Raw genomic sequence first — 21,013 nt, forward strand, 5'->3', positions numbered from 1 at the left:
TAAGCATGAAAAATAGTTAATCCAAGTGGCTCTTTAAATTTCAATCACGCGTAAAGTTGTACTTCCACGATACTGATTGAATAGAGACCTAATTTGAAAAGTCCTACAAAAGTCCATATAGGATTAAGAAAGTGTGTTTAATGACAACAAAAATCCGTGCTAAATATTATATCATCATCATCATCAAAACGTGCTCGACTCCACCTTGTATAAATTGAAATCGTTCTGTCCCTGAACAAGGCAGTAAACCCAATAAACATATTATAATAAACCAGCCGTGACACAGAGCGATGGATGTGGAATTACTATCACGACTTTATTAAATCATTGCTAAACCCCCCCCCCCAAAAAAGCAGACATTCAGCAACAGTTGACATTGTAGCAGCGGTAATAGAATAGACCGAGAGAATAACACTAAATTGGGGTATTTTTAAAATGTTTAAACTCCACACCATCAGCTCTGAGGACGCCGTTTCACGTGTTGCGATGGACGCGGGCGTCTGTATATTAAAGAGATGTAATTAAATCATCCAAGGTTTTGATCAGCGGCACCTTGCTTTACCAGAAACAACAAATACATAACACCATAGAGAGAGAGAGAAAGTGTGTCGAATCCAAAGGAAAGGATGCAGGGCCCATTTTATTGTTAGTACTATTCATTTGGGACAATGCCGTAAAATTGTAACGTTTCATTGGAGCATGAATAACCAATCAGGATTATTAGAACTTGAGTTACCAGGGAGAGAGGGAAGGCTCAACAGATAAGATTTTATTGTGTTGTTCTTTTCTCATTTCATCTGATTCTGTCACAGAGAAGAGAAACCAACCCTAAATGAGTATATTTCCCTTCCACTTAGCCTGGTCCGTATCTACTGTCAGCACAGAGAGCGATCTGGCACCCAGGGTAGTCAGGAGAATAGGATCTGACAACAGGGTTAGTTATTTTAATTCAACATCCTACTGTGAAGCCTCCTTCCTGCCTCCCTTTTGAAAAAGACCAATAAATTGTCATGACAAACAAAAAAAAAGAGCTCATCTTAAACTTCTTAAAACAAAAACACAGGTCACTCTTAATACGCTGCGATCGAATCTCAAAACAATGGGTTTTTTTTAACGTTTTTTTTTTTTTAAGTTACTTGAAGATTGCAACCCAGACATTTATGTGGGTAATATTTGAGAGAAGCATGGGGTTTGTTTACCGTGTGTATTAAATGTTACAGCAACATGGTCATAAATGCACCAACTGACTCAGCACATATAAGATCTGCTTTAAAAGAGTTACAGTTGGAAGATGATGCAGAGGGACAAAACCCTGGTGGAGACGAGGAAACTGGTGTGTGTGTCTCTGTTACGGTATGTGTGTGTGTGTGTGTGTGTGTGTGTGTGTGTGTGTGTTGTGAGGGAGTGACAGAAAGCTAGGGAGAAGTTGGAGAGCGAGGGTTTTCCGGCTGAGAGTTGTCCCATGGAGGTGTTGTTAGCAGGACCAATGTGTGGGCCCTCGTCCCATCGTGGGGCTCTTCTCGGGGGCAGGGTGGTACTGAACACCATCAGGGAACAGAGTTCAACAGGTCTTGGAGGAAGAGGTCTGGGTCCGGAATGTCAGAGAGAAGTCCTGGAAATCAAAACATTTAAACAGAGTCAGTCTGAATCTAACACACAATCATGAACAATCAGTTTCTTGTTGAGGGTATAACTGTTCACATTTAATGAACAAACCCTGCAAGAGCAGAAAACATGAACCAAAAAAAGACAGCATTTGATTCTATAGTATGCCACTATCTCAGTGTACTGCACATGTCTGGTAACACTGACCTACGACATCCAGGAACTCAGAGAAGGATTCAGCGGGCATGAGTTCTTCCTGGTAGGCCTTGAGCACGCGCTCCGAGGCCTCGTAGATGGGCATGTCATTGTGCCGCACGTACTCTGCCAGCGAGAAGGACCAGCCTCCCTCCGTGTTGCTGGTGGGTACTTTCTATAGCCGGAGGAGGGAGAGGGAGGGAGGTCTGAGTGAACTAAAATCACATCCATGTCATACGTGCAAAACACTTGACACAATTGGTTGTGTTAAAACATTTATTTTTACTCACACGTTGAATGATGACTAAGTAAAAAAAGAGTTTTGTTGGCAGGATAAGTCTCTCCTACCCTGAACATGTCATAGATGAGTTCAACAAGGCCCCAGAAGAGGAGAGGAGAGCGGTACACTGCATATTCCTTGGACTGTTTATCTGGGAGTCTGGAGAAATGAGGAAGATTAGAAATCATTCACAGACACAGATATACTGCAGCTAAACCCTGAAGAGAACTATATTTGATCAACACAGTATAAAAACTCACAACTGACTAGATTTAACTGATAAAAAAAAATAGGTTGTGGGTTTAATTCTCGCAATGGATCACAAACCCATTCTAAAACGAATGCACTCAGTGAACTTCAAGCGGATAAAAGATGTGATAAACTGAATTTAAAATGGAAAGTTCTGGAACAGTAACTTACTTGTTGGTGAAGACGGCGGAGACCTTGCGTGCGTGAACAGAGACGAGGAGCCTCCGTAGGAAGGTGAGTCGTGTGTTCCTCCAGCGTTCAGGAGACTGGATGTGCATGGCCAACACTGTGTAGTAGTGGGGACCGTCCACATCATAGCTGCTCTCCACCCACTTCTCACACGGCTGCTCCAGGAAACACTGCAGGTTCTTCTCCTCACGACTAGTAGCCCGAGTACTGCAGACGACCAAAAACACAGACAGCCATAGATATAGAGCGGGGTTGAGGGAGTGACAGACAGCCAGAGGGAGAGAGGGGGGGAGTGATAGACGGCCAGAGGGAGAGAGGGGGGAGTGACAGACGGCCAGAGGGAGAGAGGGGGGAGTGACAGACGGGAGAGAGGGGGGGAGTGACAGACGGCCAGAGGGAGAGAGGGGGGGAGTGACAGACAGCCAGAGGGAGAGAGAGACAGACGACCAGAGGGAGAGAGCGAGAGAGAGTGACAGACAGCCAGAGGGAGAGAGAGCGAGAGAGAGTGACAGACGGCCAGAGGGAGAGAGAGAGAGAGGGAGTGACAGACAGCCAGAGGGAGAGAGGGGGGAGTGACAGACAGCCAGAGGGAGAGAGTGACAGACGACCAGAGGGAGAGAGAGCGAGAGAGAGTGACAGACAGCCAGAGGGAGAGAGAGGGAGTGACAGACAGCCAGAGGGAGAGAGAGAGAGTGACAGACAGCCAGAGGGAGAGAGAGAGAGAGTGACAGACAGCCAGAGGGAGAGAGAGAGAGAGGGAGTGACAGACGGCCAGAGGGAGAGAGGGAGAGAGAGAGTGACAGACAGCCAGAGGGAGAGAGAGAGAGAGAGGGAGTGACAGACGGCCAGAGGGAGAGAGAGAGAGAGGGAGTGACAGACAGCCAGAGGGAGAGAGGGGGGGAGTGACAGACAGCCAGAGGGAGAGAGGACGAGAGAGAGAGCGAGAGAGAGTGACAGACAGCCAGAGGGAAGAGAGAGGGAGTGACAGACAGCCAGAGGGAGAGAGAGAGAGTGACAGACAGCCAGAGGGAGAGAGAGAGAGTGACAGACAGCCAGAGGGAGAGAGAGAGAGAGGGAGTGACAGACGGCCAGAGGGAGAGAGGGAGAGAGAGAGTGACAGACAGCCAGAGGGAGAGAGAGAGAGAGAGGGAGTGACAGACGGCCAGAGGGAGAGAGAGAGAGAGGGAGTGACAGACAGCCAGAGGGAGAGAGTGACAGACGACCAGAGGGAGAGAGAGCGAGAGAGAGTGACAGACAGCCAGAGGGAGAGAGAGAGAGAGGGAGTGACAGACAGCCAGAGGGAGAGAGAGAGAGAGGGAGTGACAGACGGCCAGAGGGAGAGAGAGAGAGAGGGAGTGACAGACAGCCAGAGGGAGAAGAGGGGGAGTGACAGACGGCCAGAGGGAGAGAGAGGGGGAGTGACAGACAGCCAGAGGGAGAGAGTGACAGACGACCAGAGGGAGAGAGAGCGAGAGAGAGTGACAGACAGCCAGAGGGAGAGAGAGAGGGAGTGACAGACAGCCAGAGGGAGAGAGAGAGAGTGACAGACAGCCAGAGGGAGAGAGAGAGAGGTGACAGACAGCCAGAGGGAGAGAGAGAGAGAGGGAGTGACAGACGGCCAGAGGGAGAGAGGGAGAGAGAGAGTGACAGACAGCCAGAGGGAGAGAGAGAGAGAGAGGGAGTGACAGACGGCCAGAGGGAGAGAGAGAGAGAGGGAGTGACAGACAGCCAGAGGGAGAGAGTGACAGACGACCAGAGGGAGAGAGAGCGAGAGAGAGTGACAGACAGCCAGAGGGAGAGAGAGAGAGAGAGGGAGTGACAGACAGCCAGAGGGAGAGAGAGAGAGAGGGAGTGACAGACGGCCAGAGGGAGAGAGAGAGAGAGGGAGTGACAGACAGCCAGAGGGAGAGAGGGGGGGGAGTGACAGACGGCCAGAGGGAGAGAGTGACAGACGACCAGAGGGAGAGAGAGGGAGTGACAGACAGCCAGAGGGAGAGAGAGAGAGTGACAGACAGCCAGAGGGAGAGAGAGAGAGAGTGACAGACAGCCAGAGGGAGAGAGAGAGTGACAGACAGCCAGAGGGAGAGAGAGAGAGTGACAGACAGCCAGAGGGAGAGAGAGAGAGAAGGGAGTGACAGACGGCCAGAGGGAGAGAGGAGAGAGAGAGTGACAGACAGCCAGAGGGAGAGAGAGAGAGAGAGAGAGTGACAGACGGCCAGAGGGAGAGAGAGAGAGAGAGGGAGTGACAGACGGCCAGAGGGAGAGAGAGAGAGGGAGTGACAGACAGCCAGAGGGAGAGAGTGACAGACGACCAGAGGGAGAGAGAGCGAGAGAGAGTGACAGACAGCCAGAGGGAGAGAGAGAGAGAGGGAGTGACAGACAGCCAGAGGGAGAGAGAGAGAGAGGGAGTGACAGACGGCCAGAGGGAGAGAGTGACAGACGACCAGAGGGAGAGAGAGCGAGAGAGAGTGACAGACAGCCAGAGGGAGAGAGAGAGAGAGAGAGGGAGTGACAGACGGCCAGAGGGAGAGAGGGAGAGAGAGGGAGTGACAGACAGCCAGAGGGAGAGAGGGAGAGAGAGGGAGTGACAGACAGCCAGAGGGAGAGAGGGAGAGAGAGGGAGTGACAGACAGCCAGAGGGAGAGAGGGAGAGAGAGGGAGTGACAGACAGCCAGAGGGAGAGAGGGAGAGAGAGAGAGAGACAGACGACCAGAGGGAGAGAGAGAGAGAGAGGGAGTGACAGACAGCCAGAGGGAGAGAGAGAGAGAGGGAGTGACAGACAGCCAGAGGGAGAGAGAGAGAGAGGGAGTGACAGACAGCCAGAGGGAGAGAGAGAGAGAGGGAGTGACAGACAGCCAGAGGGAGAGAGAGAGAGAGGGAGTGACAGACAGCCAGAGGGAGAGAGAGAGAGAGGGAGTGACAGACAGCCAGAGGGAGAGAGAGAGAGAGGGAGTGACAGACAGCCAGAGGGAGAGAGGGAGAGAGAGAGAGTGACAGACAGCCAGAGGGAGAGAGGGAGAGAGAGAGAGTGACAGACAGCCAGAGGGAGAGAGAGAGAGAGGGAGTGACAGACAGCCAGAGGGAGAGAGAGAGAGAGAGAGAGTGACAGACAGCCAGAGGGAGAGAGAGAGAGAGAGGGAGTGACAGACAGCCAGAGGGAGAGAGGGAGAGAGAGAGAGAGACAGACGACCAGAGGGAGAGAGAGAGAGAGAGAGGGAGTGACAGACAGCCAGAGGGAGAGAGAGAGAGAGGGAGTGACAGACAGCCAGAGGGAGAGAGAGAGAGAGGGAGTGACAGACAGCCAGAGGGAGAGAGAGAGAGAGGGAGTGACAGACAGCCAGAGGGAGAGAGAGAGAGTGAGACAGACAGCCAGAGGGAGAGAGAGAGAGAGAGAGGGAGTGACAGACAGCCAGAGGGAGAGAGAGAGAGAGAGAGAGTGACAGACAGCCAGAGGGAGAGAGAGAGAGAGAGAGTGACAGACAGCCAGAGGGAGAGAGAGAGAGAGGGAGTGACAGACAGCCAGAGGGAGAGAGAGAGAGAGAGAGTGACAGACAGCCAGAGGGAGAGAGAGAGAGAGGGAGTGACAGACAGCCAGAGGGACAGACAGCCAGAGGGAGAGGGAGTGACAGACAGCCAGAGGGAGAGAGAGAGAGAGTGAGTGACAGACAGCCAGAGGGACAGACAGCCAGAGGGAGAGAGAGAGAGAGAGGGAGTGACAGACAGCCAGAGGGAGAGAGAGAGAGAGAGAGGGAGTGACAGACAACCAGAGGGAGAGAAAATCTTTGATCTCCTATGTTTGAGTAGATAAACGTGTTGAGGACGTAGAGCACGGTGTGGATGATGTAATCATACGTGTTGAGGACGTAGAACACGGTGTGGATGATGTAATCATACGTGTTGAGGACGTAGAGCACGGTGTGGATGATGTAATCATACGTGTTGAGGACGTAGAGCACGGTGTGGATGATGTAATCATACGTGTTGAGGACGTAGAGCACGGTGTGGATGATGTAATCATACGTGTTGAGGACGTAGAACACGGTGTGGATGATGTAATCATACGTGTTGAGGACGTAGAACACGGTGTGGATGATGTAATCATACGTGTTGAGGACGTAGAACACGGTGTGGATGATGTAATCATACGTGTTGAGGACGTAGAACACGGTGTGGATGATGTAATCATACGTGTTGAGGACGTAGAACACGGTGTGGATGATGTAATCATACGTGTTGAGGACGTAGAACACGGTGTGGATGATGTAATCATACGTGTTGAGGACGTAGAGCACGGTGTGGATGATGTAATCACACGTGTTGAGGACGTAGAAACACGGTGTGGATGATGTAATCATACGTGTTGAGGACGTAGAACACGGTGTGGATGATGTAATCATACGTGTTGAGGACGTAGAGCACGGTGTGGATGATGTAATCATACGTGTTGAGGACGTAGAACACGGTGTGGATGATGTAATCATACGTGTTGAGGACGTAGAACACGGTGTGGATGATGTAATCATACGTGTTGAGGACGTGAACACGGTGTGGATGATGTAATCATACGTGTTGAGGACGTAGAGCACGGTGTGGATGATGTAATCATACGTGTTGAGGACGTAGAACACGGTGTGGATGATGTAATCATACGTGTTGAGGACGTAGAGCACGGTGTGGATGATGTAATCATACGTGTTGAGGACGTAGAACACGGTGTGGATGATGTAATCATACGTGTTGAGGACGTTGAACACGGTGTGGATGATGTAATCATACGTGTTGAGGACGTAGAGCACGGTGTGGATGATGTAATCATACGTGTTGAGGACGTAGAACACGGTGTGGATGATGTAATCATACGTGTTGAGGACGTAGAGCACGGTGTGGATGATGTAATCATACGTGTTGAGGACGTAGAACACGGTGTGGATGATGTAATCATACGTGTTGAGGACGTAGAACACGGTGTGGATGATGTAATCATACGTGTTGAGGACGTAGAGCACGGTGTGGATGATGTGATCATACGTGTTGAGGACGTAGAACACGGTGTGGATGATGTGATCATACGTGTTGAGGACGTAGAACACGGTGTGGATGATGTAATCATACGTGTTGAGGACGTAGAAACACGGTGTGGATGATGTAATCATACGTGTTGAGGACGTAGAACACGGTGTGGATGATGTAATCATACGTGTTGAGGACGTAGAAACACGGTGTGGATGATGTAATCATACGTGTTGAGGACGTGAAACACGGTGTGGATGATGTAATCATACGTGTTGAGGACGTAGAGCACGGTGTGGATGATGTAATCATACGTGTTGAGGACGTAGAGCACGGTGTGGATGATGTAATCATACGTGTTGAGGACGTAGAGACACGGTGTGGATGATGTAATCATACGTGTTGAGGACGTAGAAACACGGTGTGGATGATGTAATCATACGTGTTGAGGACGTAGAACACGGTGTGGATGATGTAATCATACGTGTTGAGGACGTAGAACACGGTGTGGATGATGTAATCATACGTGTTGAGGACGTAGAACACGGTGTGGATGATGTAATCATACGTGTTGAGGACGTAGAGCACGGTGTGGATGATGTAATCATACGTGTTGAGGACGTAGAACACGGTGTGGATGTAATCATACGTGTTGAGGACGTAGAGCACGGTGTGGATGATGTAATCATACGTGTTGAGGACGTAGAGCACGGTGTGGATGATGTAAGGGATGAGGTGGATGTTGCTCTCTCGTCCTCCCCCTCCTGTATCCACGCTGAAGGACTGCTCCGTGGCGAAACGCAGGAACAAGAGCTTGGTGTCGTGGATGTTCAGCTGGTAGGTGGGCTCTCTCTGCCCCGTACACTCCTGCAGATATGTGTTGTGCCTGGGGGGGAAAAAGAGAGAGAAAGCAGGACTTTAATGGGACGAACGTGAAAGATTCTCATAGAGAAATAAACAGCGAGCTATGACAGGTCTGGTATCGCAGGCTTGTAGTAAGACAGGTTAGCAAAACATTTTGAGCAACTTTTTGATTGGTTCTCATTTGCATGCGCAGGGCTGGTCCTATGGAAAACAAGTCATGATAGGTTGAATTCGAAAACGGGGATATCCAACCAGCGTAGGGTGCCGTCTTGAAGTCCGTGGCCACAGCCCCCCCTTCATTATCGTCGCTTTGAGCCAACACATCAAAGCAGCCGTTATAGACTCTTAAGTCAAGGAAGTAGAGAGGCTGGAGTTAACCAGACTAGCTCAACTCTACTGTCAAGCCAAAAGCTTTGTTCATGTTTTCAGAAAGGCAACACACGTTCTTCTGGCACTTTTTAACTCCGTTATGTATCTCCTGCAACAATTTCAAGTGAGTTGGTCACACCTGGCCAGGCAGGTGGCGAAGGCTGATTCTGGGACGTGAGGCCCCCAGACAGGAAGCAGTCCATTGCACTTGGTGTTGGCGTTTTGCAACGCAGCACTCTCCCACTCCTCCCGCCCGCGAGCAAGTCTGAATACAGGACGGAGAGAGAGAAAGCACGGTTACATGCACACACAATAATACAATTATTGTGGATAGTCAGATTAATAAAATAGTTTGTTTCAAACTGACAGCAGTCGTAGTGGACTATGTTAAAGTGCGACACAGTGCTGTATCGCTGATGCGCGTGTGTGTGTGTGTGTGTGCGCGTACTAACCTGACGGCTGCGAGGTGACAGTCGTAGTGGACTATGTTAAAGTGCGACACAGTGCTGTAACCCTGATGCGTGTGTGTGTGTGTGTGTGTGTGTGTGTGTGTGTGTGTGTGTGCGCGTACTAACCTGACGGCTGCGAGGTGACAGTCGTAGTGGACTATGTTAAAGTGCGACACAGTGCTGTAACCCTGATGCGCGTGTGTGTGTGTGTGTGTGCGCGTACTAACCTGACGGCTGCGAGGTGACAGTCGTAGTGGACTATGTTAAAGTGCGACACAGTGCTGTATCCCTGATGCGCGTGTGTGTGTGTGTGTGTGTGCGCGTACTAACCTGACGGCTGCGAGGTGACAGTCGTAGTGGACTATGTTAAAGTGCGACACAGTGCTGTATCCCTGATGCGCGTGTGTGTGTGTGTGTGTGTGCGCGTACTAACCTGACGGCTGCGAGGTGACAGTCGTAGTGGACTATGTTAAAGTGCGACACAGTGCTGTAACCCTGATGCGCGTGTGTGTGTGTGTGTGTGTGTGTGTGTGTGTGTGCGCGTACTAACCTGACGGCTGCGAGGTGACAGTCGTAGTGGACTATGTTAAAGTGCGACACAGTGCTGTATCCCTGATGCGCGTGTGTGTGTGTGTGTGTGCGCGTACTAACCTGACGGCTGCGAGGTGACAGTCGTAGTGGACTATGTTAAAGTGCGACACAGTGCTGTAACCCTGATGCGCGTGTGTGTGTGTGTGTGTGTGTGTGTGTGTGTGTGTGTGTGTGTGTGTGTGTGTGTGTGTGTGTGTGTGTGTGTGCGTGCGCGTACTAACCTGACGGCTGCGAGGTGACAGTCGTAGTGGACTATGTTAAAGTGCGACACAGTGCTGTAACCCTGATGCGCGTGTGTGTGTGTGTGTGTGTGTGTGTGTGTGTGTGTGTGTGTGTGTGTGTGTGTGCGCGTACTAACCTGACGGCTGCGAGGTGACAGTCGTAGTGGACTATGTTAAAGTGCGACACAGTGCTGTAACCCTGATGCGCGTGTGTGTGTGTGTGTGTGCGCGTACTAACCTGACGGCTGCGAGGTGACAGTCGTAGTGGACTATGTTAAAGTGCGACACAGTGCTGTATCCCTGATGCGCGCGCGTGTGTGTGTGTGTGTGTGCGTGCGCGTACTAACCTGACGGCTGCGAGGTGACAGTCGTAGTGGACTATGTTAAAGTGCGACACAGTGCTGTAACCCTGATGCGCGTGTGTGTGTGTGTGTGTGTGTGTGTGTGTGTGTGTGTGTGTGTGTGTGTGTGTGTGCGCGTACTAACCTGACGGCTGCGAGGTGACAGTCGTAGTGGACTATGTTAAAGTGCGACACAGTGCTGTAACCCTGATGCGCGTGTGTGTGTGTGTGTGTGTGTGTGTGTGTGTGTGTGTGTGTGTGTGTGTGTGTGTGTGTGTGTGTGTGTGTGTGTGTGTGTGCGGCGTACTAACCTGACGGCTGCGAGGTGACAGTCGTAGTGGACTATGTTAAAGTGCGACACAGTGCTGTAACCCTGATGCGCGCGTGTGTGTGTGTGTGTGTGCGTACTAACCTGACGGCTGCGAGGTGACAGTCGTAGTGGACTATGTTAAAGTGCGACACAGTGCTGTAACCCTGATGCGCGTGTGTGTGTGTGTGTGCGCGTACTAACCTGACGGCTGCGAGGTGACAGTCGTAGTGGACTATGTTAAAGTGCGACACAGTGCTGTAACCCTGATGCGCGTGTGTGTGTGTGTGTGTGTGTGTGTGTGTGTGTGTGTGTGTGTGTGTGTGTGTGTGTGTGCGCGTACTAACCTGACGGCTGCGAGGTGACAGTCGTAGTGGACTATGTTAAAGTGCGACACAGTGCTGTAACCCTGATGCGCGTGTGTGTGTGTGTGTGTGTGTGTGTGTGTGTGTGTGTGTGTGTGTGTGTGTGTGTGTGTGTGTGTGCGCGTACTAACCTGACGGCTGCGAGGTGACAGTCGTAGTGGACTATGTTAAAGTGCGACACAGTGCTGTATCCCTGATGCGCGTGTGTGTGTGTGTGTGTGTGTGTGTGTGTGTGTGTGTGTGTGTGTGTGCGCGTACTAACCTGACGGCTGCGAGGTGACAGTCGTAGTGGACTATGTTAAAGTGCGACACAGTGCTGTAACCCTGATGCGCGTGTGTGTGTGTGTGTGTGTGTGTGTGTGTGTGTGTGTGTGTGTGTGTGTGTGTGTGTGTGTGTGTGCGCGTACTAACCTGACGGCTGCGAGGTGACAGTCGTAGTGGACTATGTTAAAGTGCGACACAGTGCTGTAACCCTGATGCGCGTGTGTGTGTGTGTGTGTGTGTGTGTGCGCGTACTAACCTGACGGCTGCGAGGTGACAGTCGTAGTGGACTATGTTAAAGTGCGACACAGTGCTGTATCCCTGATGCGCGTGTGTGTGTGTGTGTGTGTGTGTGTGTGTGTGTGTGTGTGTGTGTGTGTGCGCGTACTAACCTGACGGCTGCGAGGTGACAGTCGTAGTGGACTATGTTAAAGTGCGACACAGTGCTGTAACCCTGATGCGCGTGTGTGTGTGTGTGTGCGCGCGTACTAACCTGACGGCTGCGAGGTGACAGTCGTAGTGGACTATGTTAAAGTGCGACACAGTGCTGTAACCCTGATGCGCGTGTGTGTGTGTGTGTGTGTGTGTGTGTGTGTGTGTGTGTGTGCGCGTACTAACCTGACGGCTGCGAGGTGACAGTCGTAGTGGACTATGTTAAAGTGCGACACAGTGCTGTAACCCTGATGCGCGTGTGTGTGTGTGTGTGTGTGTGTGTGTGTGTGTGTGTGTGCGTGCGCGTACTAACCTGACGGCTGCGAGGTGACAGTCGTAGTGGACTATGTTAAAGTGCGACACAGTGCTGTAACCCTGATGCGCGTGTGTGTGTGTGTGTGTGTGTGTGTGTGTGTGTGTGTGTGTGTGTGTGTGTGTGTGTGCGCGTACTAACCTGACGGCTGCGAGGTGACAGTCGTAGTGGATTATGTTAAAGTGCGACACAGTGCTGTAACCCTGATGCGCGTGTGTGTGTGTGTGTGTGCGCGTACTAACCTGACGGCTGCGAGGTGACAGTCGTAGTGGACTATGTTAAAGTGCGACACAGTGCTGTAACCCTGATGCGCGTGTGTGTGTGTGTGTGTGTGTGTGTGCGTGCGCGTACTAACCTGACGGCTGCGAGGTGACAGTCGTAGTGGACTATGTTAAAGTGCGACACAGTGCTGTAACCCTGATGCGCGTGTGTGTGTGTGTGCGTGCGCGTACTAACCTGACGGCTGCGAGGTGACAGTCGTAGTGGACTATGTTAAAGTGCGACACAGTGCTGTAACCCTGATGCGTGTGTGTGTGTGTGTGTGTGTGTGTGTGTGTGTGTGTGTGTGTGTGTGTGTGTGTGTGTGTGTGTGTGTGTGTGTGTGTGTGTGTGTGTGTGTGTGTGTGCGCGTACTAACCTGACGGCTGCGAGGTGACAGTCGTAGTGGACTATGTTAAAGTGCGACACAGTGCTGTATCCCTGATGCGCGTGTGTGTGTGTGTGTGTGTGTGTGTGTGTGTGTGTGTGTGTGTGTGTGTGCGCGTACTAACCTGACGGCTGCGAGGTGACAGTCGTAGTGGACTATGTTAAAGTGCGACACAGTGCTGTAACCCTGATGCGCGTGTGTGTGTGTGTGTGTGTGTGTGTGTGTGTGTGTGTGTGTGTGTGTGTGTGCGTGCGTGCGTACTAACCTGACGGCTGCGAGGTGACAGTCGTAGTGGACTATGTTAAAGTGCGACACAGTGCTGTATCCCTGATGCGCGTGTGTGTGTGTGTGTGTGTGTGTGTGTGTGCGCGTACTAACCTGACGGCTGCGAGGTGACAGTCGTAGTGGACTATGTTAAAGTGCGACACAGTGCTGTATCCCTGATGCGCGTGTGTGTGTGTGTGTGTGTGCGTACTAACCTGACGGCTGCGAGGTGACAGTCGTAGTGGACTATGTTAAAGTGCGACACAGTGCTGTAACCCTGATGCGCGTGTGTGTGTGTGTGTGTGTGTGTGTGTGTGTGTGTGTGTGTGTGTGTGTGCGTGCGCGTACTAACCTGACGGCTGCGAGGTGACAGTCGTAGTGGACTATGTTAAAGTGCGACACAGTGCTGTAACCCTGATGCGCGTGTGTGTGTGTGTGTGTGTGTGTGTGTGTGTGTGTGTGTGTGTGTGTGTGTGTGTGTGTGTGTGTGTGTGTGTGTGTGTGTGTGTGCGGCGTACTAACCTGACGGCTGCGAGGTGACAGTCGTGGTGGACTATGTTAAAGTGCGACACAGTGCTGTAACCCTGATGCGCGTGTGTGTGTGTGTGTGTGTGTGTGTGTGTGTGTGTGTGTGTGCGTGCGCGTACTAACCTGACGGCTGCGAGGTGACAGTCGTAGTGGACTATGTTAAAGTGCGACACAGTGCTGTAACCCTGATGCGCGTGTGTGTGTGTGTGTGTGTGTGTGTGTGTGTGCGCGTACTAACCTGACGGCTGCGAGGTGACAGTCGTAGTGGACTATGTTAAAGTGCGACACAGTGCTGTAACCCTGATGCGTGTGTGTGTGTGTGTGTGTGTGTGTGTGTGTGTGTGTGCGCGTACTAACCTGACGGCTGCGAGGTGACAGTCGTAGTGGACTATGTTAAAGTGCGACACAGTGCTGTAACCCTGATGCGCGTGTGTGTGTGTGTGTGTGTGTGTGTGTGTGTGTGTGTGTGTGTGTGTGTGTGTGCGCGTACTAACCTGACGGCTGCGAGGTGACAGTCGTAGTGGACTATGTTAAAGTGCGACACAGTGCTGTATCCCTGATGCGTGTGTGTGTGTGTGTGTGTGTGTGTGTGTGTGTGTGTGTGTGTGCGCGTACTAACCTGACGGCTGCGAGGTGACAGTCGTAGTGGACTATGTTAAAGTGCGACACAGTGCTGTAACCCTGCTGCTTGCGAGGCTTGTTCTCAAAGTCCTCCAGGGCCACGCGCTTGGTAAAGGTGTAGATCCCCAGCACCTTGGTCGGCTAGTAGGGGACAAAGATAAGGAAGTATAGCACTTAACAATTGATAAAAGATGCATTGAAATAATAACTAACACATGAACAGGGCTTCCCTGTTCCCTGTGGCTCAGTTGGTAGAGCATGGTGTTTGCAACGCCAGCATGGTGTGTGCAACGCCAGGGTTGTGGGTTCGATTCCCACGGGGGGCCAGTACAAAAACAAAATGCATGAAATGAAATGTATGCATTCACTACTGTAAGTCGCTCTGGATAAGGGTGTCTGCTAAATGGCGTAAATGTAAAATGGCATACATTTGGAATAAACTAACATTTCATATGAAAATAAAACAGTTTTAGTCACAGCCAAGAGTGGATTTGTCCATACATTTCACCAATACATTTAAACATTAAGGCCAGAGGGGGTGTGGTATATGTAATAAAATATATATATTTTTGTCATACCCATGGTATACGGTTTGATATACCACGGCTTTCAGCCAATCAGCATCCAGGGCTCGAACCACCCAGTTACTAATACAGGTGAATGTGGGGAGGGAGCCGCAGGTGTACAGGTAGGTAACGACTGCCTGCCCATGAGGGCGTTAGGCGCTGCGCCCCTCTTGAGAATGGTACAAATATTTTAAAAAAATGCTCCAAAATATATTGTTCAAAACAAGCTGTTCAGTTACTACTCTGCCCCTCAGTGACGGCCAGCAGCAGCGGCTCTGCCTCCTCTATAGGACGTGAAAACATTGATTTGATTGTTTTGCCAGCTATTTACTCTGAGGGGGGAACTGCTCCAATGAAAATCGCAGGATTTCATAGCATAAATTATAACAGAACAAAGTTAATGGACTGTCTTGGGGGTGCTCAAATGTCCGTCAAATCAGAACTTCTGGTTCTGCTGTAGTCTCCATCCAAATGAGTCCCTCTCGTCAGACAGCTTACTTCCCCTTCCACACCTGAGACTCAGGTACCGATGGCGCTAAAGCGATGGCGCTAAAGCTAATTGTAAATAAATGATCGTAACAGTGATGGGAGCCTAGGAACTGATCATCTGGACAACTACATTCAACAAGTGTCTAAGGACAGAGAGATACACTAGCTAGAACATTTCATTGCGGATCTGGTAGGACAAAAAAAAAACATGGATAATTGTATTGTTTCCCCCCTCATGTAGTTTATGAGGTTCTAGTGTATGTGACAGGGCGACATGTGTGGACTAAAAACAGCATAAAACCACAAAGCTTGATCAAACTAATTTACAGTAAGTTTGAGAAACACTGAGAAATAGTTAACTAGTAAACTCAAATTCGCTAGCTATATAACTAGCTTGTAGCTTGCTTGCGTGCTAGTTATCTCCCATGCAAATTTCAAAGTCTAATCTAAACTCATATCTGACTAACCCTGAAATATGAAGTCATTTTAGAAAAGAAAGTTACCTGGCTTGCGCATCATGCTTTGCGACATGTTAGCGTACCATCCCCAGTTAGATCATGTGTTACCGCTTATTGCATCCGTGCTTGTTGCGTTTCACCCCGGTGCACTTGTTTGTTCGTTCACGACGTGAGCTGGCTGCTTTTTCTAAATAATACATTGAATCTGTTCAAAACGGCGGCAGCATGTGGTCATTCGGTTTTTGACATGCAAAAAGTGATATAGGTGCATTTATGCGGTAGTTCAAATGCACAGATCGCTTTATATATATATATATATATAATTTCCCTCGAAGAAACTACTGGTAGTTCGAAAATCTTGGCATCTTGTCAAGGTTTCAGGTTTTGTACATGTACACTGAACACCTTCCTAATATTGAGCCGCACCCAGTCTCAATTTGCCGGGGTCCATGGAGTCTACAAGGTGTTTGTTGAAAGCGTTTCCACAGGGATGCTGACCCATGTTGACTCCAACGCTTCACACAATTGTGTCAAGTTGGCTGGATGTCCTTTGGGTGGTGGACCATTATTGTTACACACAATAAACCTTTGAGTGTGGAAAAACTCAGCAGCGTTGCAGTTCTTGACACAAACCGGTGTGCCTGGCACCTACTACCATACCCTGTTCAAAGACACTTAAATATTTAGTCTTGGCCATTCATGCTCTGAATGGCACACATACACAATCAATGTCTCAATTGTCTCAAGGATTAAAAATCTTGTATCCCTCTCTACAGATGCAGCAGGTCAGTCCTGGTAGAGTGTTGTTATGTTACCTGGAACTTGTATCCCTCTCTACAGATACAGCAGGTCAGTCCTGGTAGAGTGTTGTTATGTTACCTGGAACTTGTATCCCTCTCTACAGATACAGCAGGTCAGTCCTGGTAGAGTGTTGTTATGTTACCTGGAACTTGTATCCCTCTCTACAGATACAGCAGGTCAGTCCTGGTAGAGTGTTGTTATGTTACCTGGAACTTGTATCCCTCTCTACAGATACAGCAGGTCAGTCCTGGTAGAGTGTTGTTATGTTACCTGGAACTTGTATCCCTCTCTACAGATACAGCAGGTCAGTCCTGGTAGAGTGTTGTTATGTTACCTGGAACTTGTATCCCTCTCTACAGATACAGCAGGTCAGTCCTGGTAGAGTGTTGTTATGTTACCTGGAACTTGTATCCCTCTCTACAGATACAGCAGGTCAGTCCTGGTAGAGTGTTGTTATGTTACCTGGAACTTGTATCCCTCTCTACAGATACAGCAGGTCAGTCCTGGTAGAGTGTTGTTATGTTACCTGGAACTTGTATCCCTCTCTACAGATGCAGCAGGTCAGTCCTGGTAGAGTGTTGTTGTTATGTTACCTGGAACTTGTATCCCTCTCTACAGATACAGCAGGTCAGTCCTGGTAGAGTGTTGTTGTTATGTTACCTGGAACTTGTATCCCTCTCTACAGATGCAGCAGGTCAGTCCTGGTAGAGTGTTATGTTACCTGGAACTTGTATCCCTCTCTACAGATACAGCAGGTCAGTCCTGGTAGAGTGTTGTTGTTATGTTACCTGGAACTTGTATCCCTCTCTACAGATACAGCAGGTCAGTCCTGGTAGAGTGTTGTTGTTATGTTACCTGGAACTTGTATCCCTCTCTACAGATGCAGCAGGTCAGTCCTGGTAGAGTGTTGTTGTTATGTTACCTGGAACTTGTATCCCTCTCTACAGATACAGCAGGTCAGTCCTGGTAGAGTGTTGTGTGTTACCTGGAACTTGTATCCCTCTCTACAGATGCAGCAGGTCAGTCCTGGTAGAGTGTTGTTATGTTACCTGGAACTTGTATCCCTCTCTACAGATACAGCAGGTCAGTCCTGGTAGAGTGTTGTTGTTATGTTACCTGGAACTTGTATCCCTCTCTACAGATGCAGCAGGTCAGTCCTGGTAGAGTGTTGTTGTTATGTTACCTGGAACTTGTATCCCTCTCTACAGATACAGCAGGTCAGTCCTGGTAGAGTGTTGTTATGTTACCTGGAACTTGTATCCCTCTCTACAGATGCAGCAGGTCAGTCCTGGTAGAGTGTTGTTATGTTACCTGGAACTTGTATCCCTCTCTACAGATACAGCAGGTCAGTCCTGGTAGAGTGTTGTTATGTTACCTGGAACTTGTATCCCTCTCTACAGATGCAGCAGGTCAGTCCTGGTAGAGTGTTGTTATGTTACCTGGAACTTGTATCCCTCTCTACAGATACAGCAGGTCAGTCCTGGTAGAGTGTTGTTATGTTACCTGGAACTTGTATCCCTCTCTACAGATACAGCAGGTCAGTCCTGGTAGAGTGTTGTTGTTATGTTACCTGGAACTTGTATCCCTCTCTACAGATACAGCAGGTCAGTCCTGGTAGAGTGTTGTTATGTTACCTGGAACTTGTATCCCTCTCTACAGATACAGCAGGTCAGTCCTGGTAGAGTGTTGTTGTTATGTTACCTGGAACTTGTATCCCTCTCTACAGATACAGCAGGTCAGTCCTGGTAGAGTGTTGTTATGTTACCTGGAACTTGTATCCCTCTCTACAGATACAGCAGGTCAGTCCTGGTAGAGTGTTGTGTGTTACCTGGAACTTGTATCCCTCTCTACAGATACAGCAGGTCAGTCCTGGTAGAGTGTTGTTATGTTACCTGGAACTTGTATCCCTCTCTACAGATACAGCAGGTCAGTCCTGGCTCCTCTATCAGCTCCTCCATCTGCTTCAACAACGACGTCTTGGTCACCACCTGGCCCTTCTCATTGGTCTGAAACACATAACAGCCAATTACCAACCTGGATTAGCTTCCTGTTTCTTAATTATAAATCAGGGCCTTGTTGGGAAGAAAGGAAGATTTCCATAGAATCCCATTGGAATCTTTCCAAGACTCTCCAAGGAAGATTTTTCCCACAAATCTCAGGATCTCTAATGGGTCTGGCTGGGCTCAGAGAAAGCAGCATGTAGGTCTTTTTAGCTATTGAATGGTTTGGACTGCTTACGTCACCTCCCTCCTCATCACCTACAGTCGTGACCAGAAACCCACACCAGAACTTGTTCTTCCAACCCCTCCACCTATGGTCCGGTTAACCCCCATGTTCCCAGTCAGTAACCTACCGTCATGCCCAGTGTCCCCAGAGCTTTCTGTCTCATGGCCATTGCCATGCGTTTCTTCTCGGCCCGTGTCTCCCTGCGAGCGGCGTCTATCTTCAGGTTGACCTCAGCGTGCTCCCTCAGCGCCTCCAGAAGGTTCTCTGCCAGTGTCCCAATACCCTCGTCACTAGATACCTGCTCCAGCTTGTGAAGGTTAGTGATGGAGTCTGTCCCGATTAGCATCTGGTTGAGAGACAGATGACGTTGTTCAGAAAAGTTTAGCACGGGCAGGAAATCTAACACTAGATTATATACATTCCCCCCTTAATAACAGATGTTTGTTTCAAAACGTTTTGCTACAGTGTGCCCTAGTGAACATGACCCAGGTGTGTACCTGTGTAGGTGGGTGCTGGGTGGCCAGGCCTCGGAGCAGTCTGAGGATGAAGGGTAGAGCTGGACGAGAGAGGAACTTCTTCCACACGTCAGCATCCAGACTGGAGGGAAGGAGAGGAGAGAGGTCAGTGGCGTTTCACATTCTGTGAAGTTGGGAGTTGTTTTGGATATAGATTTGAAGAGTTTAATTAAACCCCCCCCCCCAAAAAAAATGTATCTCTCTCTTTGTTTTCAGAAATGTTATCAGTGTTTAGAAAACCATTAGCCTGGTCTCAGATCTGTTTTGAGATAATTACTGTGATCATTCCCAAAGGAGTTGGCAGTAAAACACCAAGCAATCTGAGACCAGGCTACTTTGGGACAACTCTTGCCTTAGAAAGGGCTAGAATATGTTCTTCCCTGTGACTCAGTTGGTAGAGCATGGTGTTTGCAACGCTAGCATGGTGTGTGCAATGCCAGGGTTGTGGGTTCGATTCCCACGGGGGGCCAGTACAAAAAAAAAATGCATGAAATGAAATGTATGCATTCACTACTGTAAGTCACTCTGGATAAGAGCGTCTGCTAAATGACTAAAATGTAAATGTAATATATGTAATTGATGGGTTTTTGTGATCAGTGTTTATAAAGTTTACGAGGCCCATCCAGCTTACTTTTTGGCGTTGGGGATGTGTTTCTTCATGTAGTCCAGGGCACTCTGTGTGATGCCTTTCTGCAGTATCAGGTCTTTGAGTTGGTGTCCGTTGCTGTTGTTCTTGATGCCAGCAGCGATCTTACAGAAGCAGTCTATGAAGACCTTATCATCAGCACTATGCTCCTCGTCGTACCTGGAACACACAGCGGGACAAAAGGTGAATCATGTGAATAAAACCATACACTTGTAAAGACAAATTCACACTTTACTGCTACTGCTACTACTACTACTGCTACTACTACTGCTACTACTACTGCTACTTCTACTGCTACTTCTACTGCTACTACTGCTGCTACTGCTACTACTGCTACTGCTACTGCTGCTACTGCTACCACTGCTACTGCTACTGCTACCGCTGCTGCTACTACTGCTACTGCTACTGCTACTGCCACTGCTACTGCTGCTACTGCTACTACGCACTGCTACTGCTACTGCCACTGCTACCACTGCTACTGCTACCGCTACTGCTACCGCTACCGCTGCTACTACCGCTACTACCGCTACCACCGCTACCACTGCTACCGCTACCACTGCTGCTGCTACTGCTGCTGCTACGCCACCACTGCTACTGCTGCTGCTGCCACCGCTACTGCTACCGCTACGCTACTACCACCACTGCTACCGCTACCGCTGCTACTGCTACTGCTACTGCTACTGCCACTGCTACTGCTGCTACTGCTACTACGCTGCTACTGCTGCTACTACTGCTACTACTGCTACTGCTACTGCTACTACAGCTACTGCTACTGCTACTACAGCTACTGCTACTGCTAGTACTAAACCCAGTTTGGATTTATACTTGTCGAAGCTGCAGCAGGGTTTAAATCTCTCCACTAGGATCCTCATCTTCTCCAGTTCTCCAAAGGACAGGTACGGTATGATCCGCAGGAGACCCTGCAGAACACTGGGGTTGGAACGGACAAATGGCGTGTTGATCTGGTCCAGCAGCATCACCAGCTGGTCCTTGTCCCCTGTTAACAACAGGTTACCCTGGAGGGGGGGGAGAGAGAGGCAATACACTTTAGCTTCATGGAACAACACGTTAAGGAGAGAAAGAGCTAAGAAAATTGTACTTTCAGTAGTTTGGAGCCACCAACTCCGATTCTTCCGTCTGAAAACATTTGACAGGGTAAGTAACTAGACAAGATGTATTTAGTTTGGTCTAAAAACAACTTGGATGGAACAT

The 21,013-nt window shown here is 49.6% G+C and overlaps 1 protein-coding gene and 2 long non-coding RNA genes across 14 annotated transcripts in view; all 3 read right to left on the bottom strand.

Annotated features, from left to right (window-relative positions):
* Positions 1-608: 608 nt before the first annotated feature.
* ubr4 (ubiquitin protein ligase E3 component n-recognin 4) overlaps positions 609-21,013 on the bottom strand; it is a 142,896-nt gene continuing 122,491 nt past the window's right edge. For 11 of the 12 annotated variants that reach the window (XM_045696474.1, XM_045696483.1, XM_045696480.1 and 8 more), the window contains 12 exons: positions 20,627-20,817; positions 19,787-19,960; positions 19,138-19,237; positions 18,768-18,986; positions 18,307-18,420; positions 14,099-14,241; positions 8,901-9,026; positions 8,220-8,414; positions 2,501-2,725; positions 2,149-2,239; positions 1,813-1,975; positions 609-1,612 (listed from right to left, as the gene is read on the bottom strand). In XM_045696474.1, the coding sequence (XP_045552430.1) occupies positions 1,548-1,612; positions 1,813-1,975; positions 2,149-2,239; positions 2,501-2,725; positions 8,220-8,414; positions 8,901-9,026; positions 14,099-14,241; positions 18,307-18,420; positions 18,768-18,986; positions 19,138-19,237; positions 19,787-19,960; positions 20,627-20,817 (1,806 nt within the window). In that variant the 3' untranslated portion in view covers positions 609-1,547. Of the gene's footprint in view, positions 1,613-1,812; positions 1,976-2,148; positions 2,240-2,500; positions 2,726-8,219; positions 8,415-8,900; positions 9,027-14,098; positions 14,242-18,106; positions 18,180-18,242; positions 18,421-18,767; positions 18,987-19,137; positions 19,238-19,786; positions 19,961-20,626; positions 20,818-21,013 lie in introns of those variants that run through there. The other variant, XR_006759367.1, reaches the window with a different exon arrangement.
* On the bottom strand, positions 10,121-12,012 carry LOC123727374 (uncharacterized). The gene is made up of 2 exons (XR_006759369.1): positions 10,776-12,012; positions 10,121-10,508 (listed from the first exon to the last, which is right to left on the bottom strand). It is a non-coding gene; the product is annotated as an uncharacterized lncRNA (long non-coding RNA).
* Positions 13,027-13,440, bottom strand: LOC123727375 (uncharacterized). The gene is made up of 2 exons (XR_006759370.1): positions 13,167-13,440; positions 13,027-13,065 (listed from the first exon to the last, which is right to left on the bottom strand). It is a non-coding gene; the product is annotated as an uncharacterized lncRNA (long non-coding RNA).

Source organism: Salmo salar, chromosome ssa15 (assembly GCF_905237065.1).
Source record: "Salmo salar chromosome ssa15, Ssal_v3.1, whole genome shotgun sequence".
In the NCBI taxonomy this organism is placed as follows: Eukaryota; Metazoa; Chordata; class Actinopteri; order Salmoniformes; family Salmonidae; genus Salmo; species Salmo salar.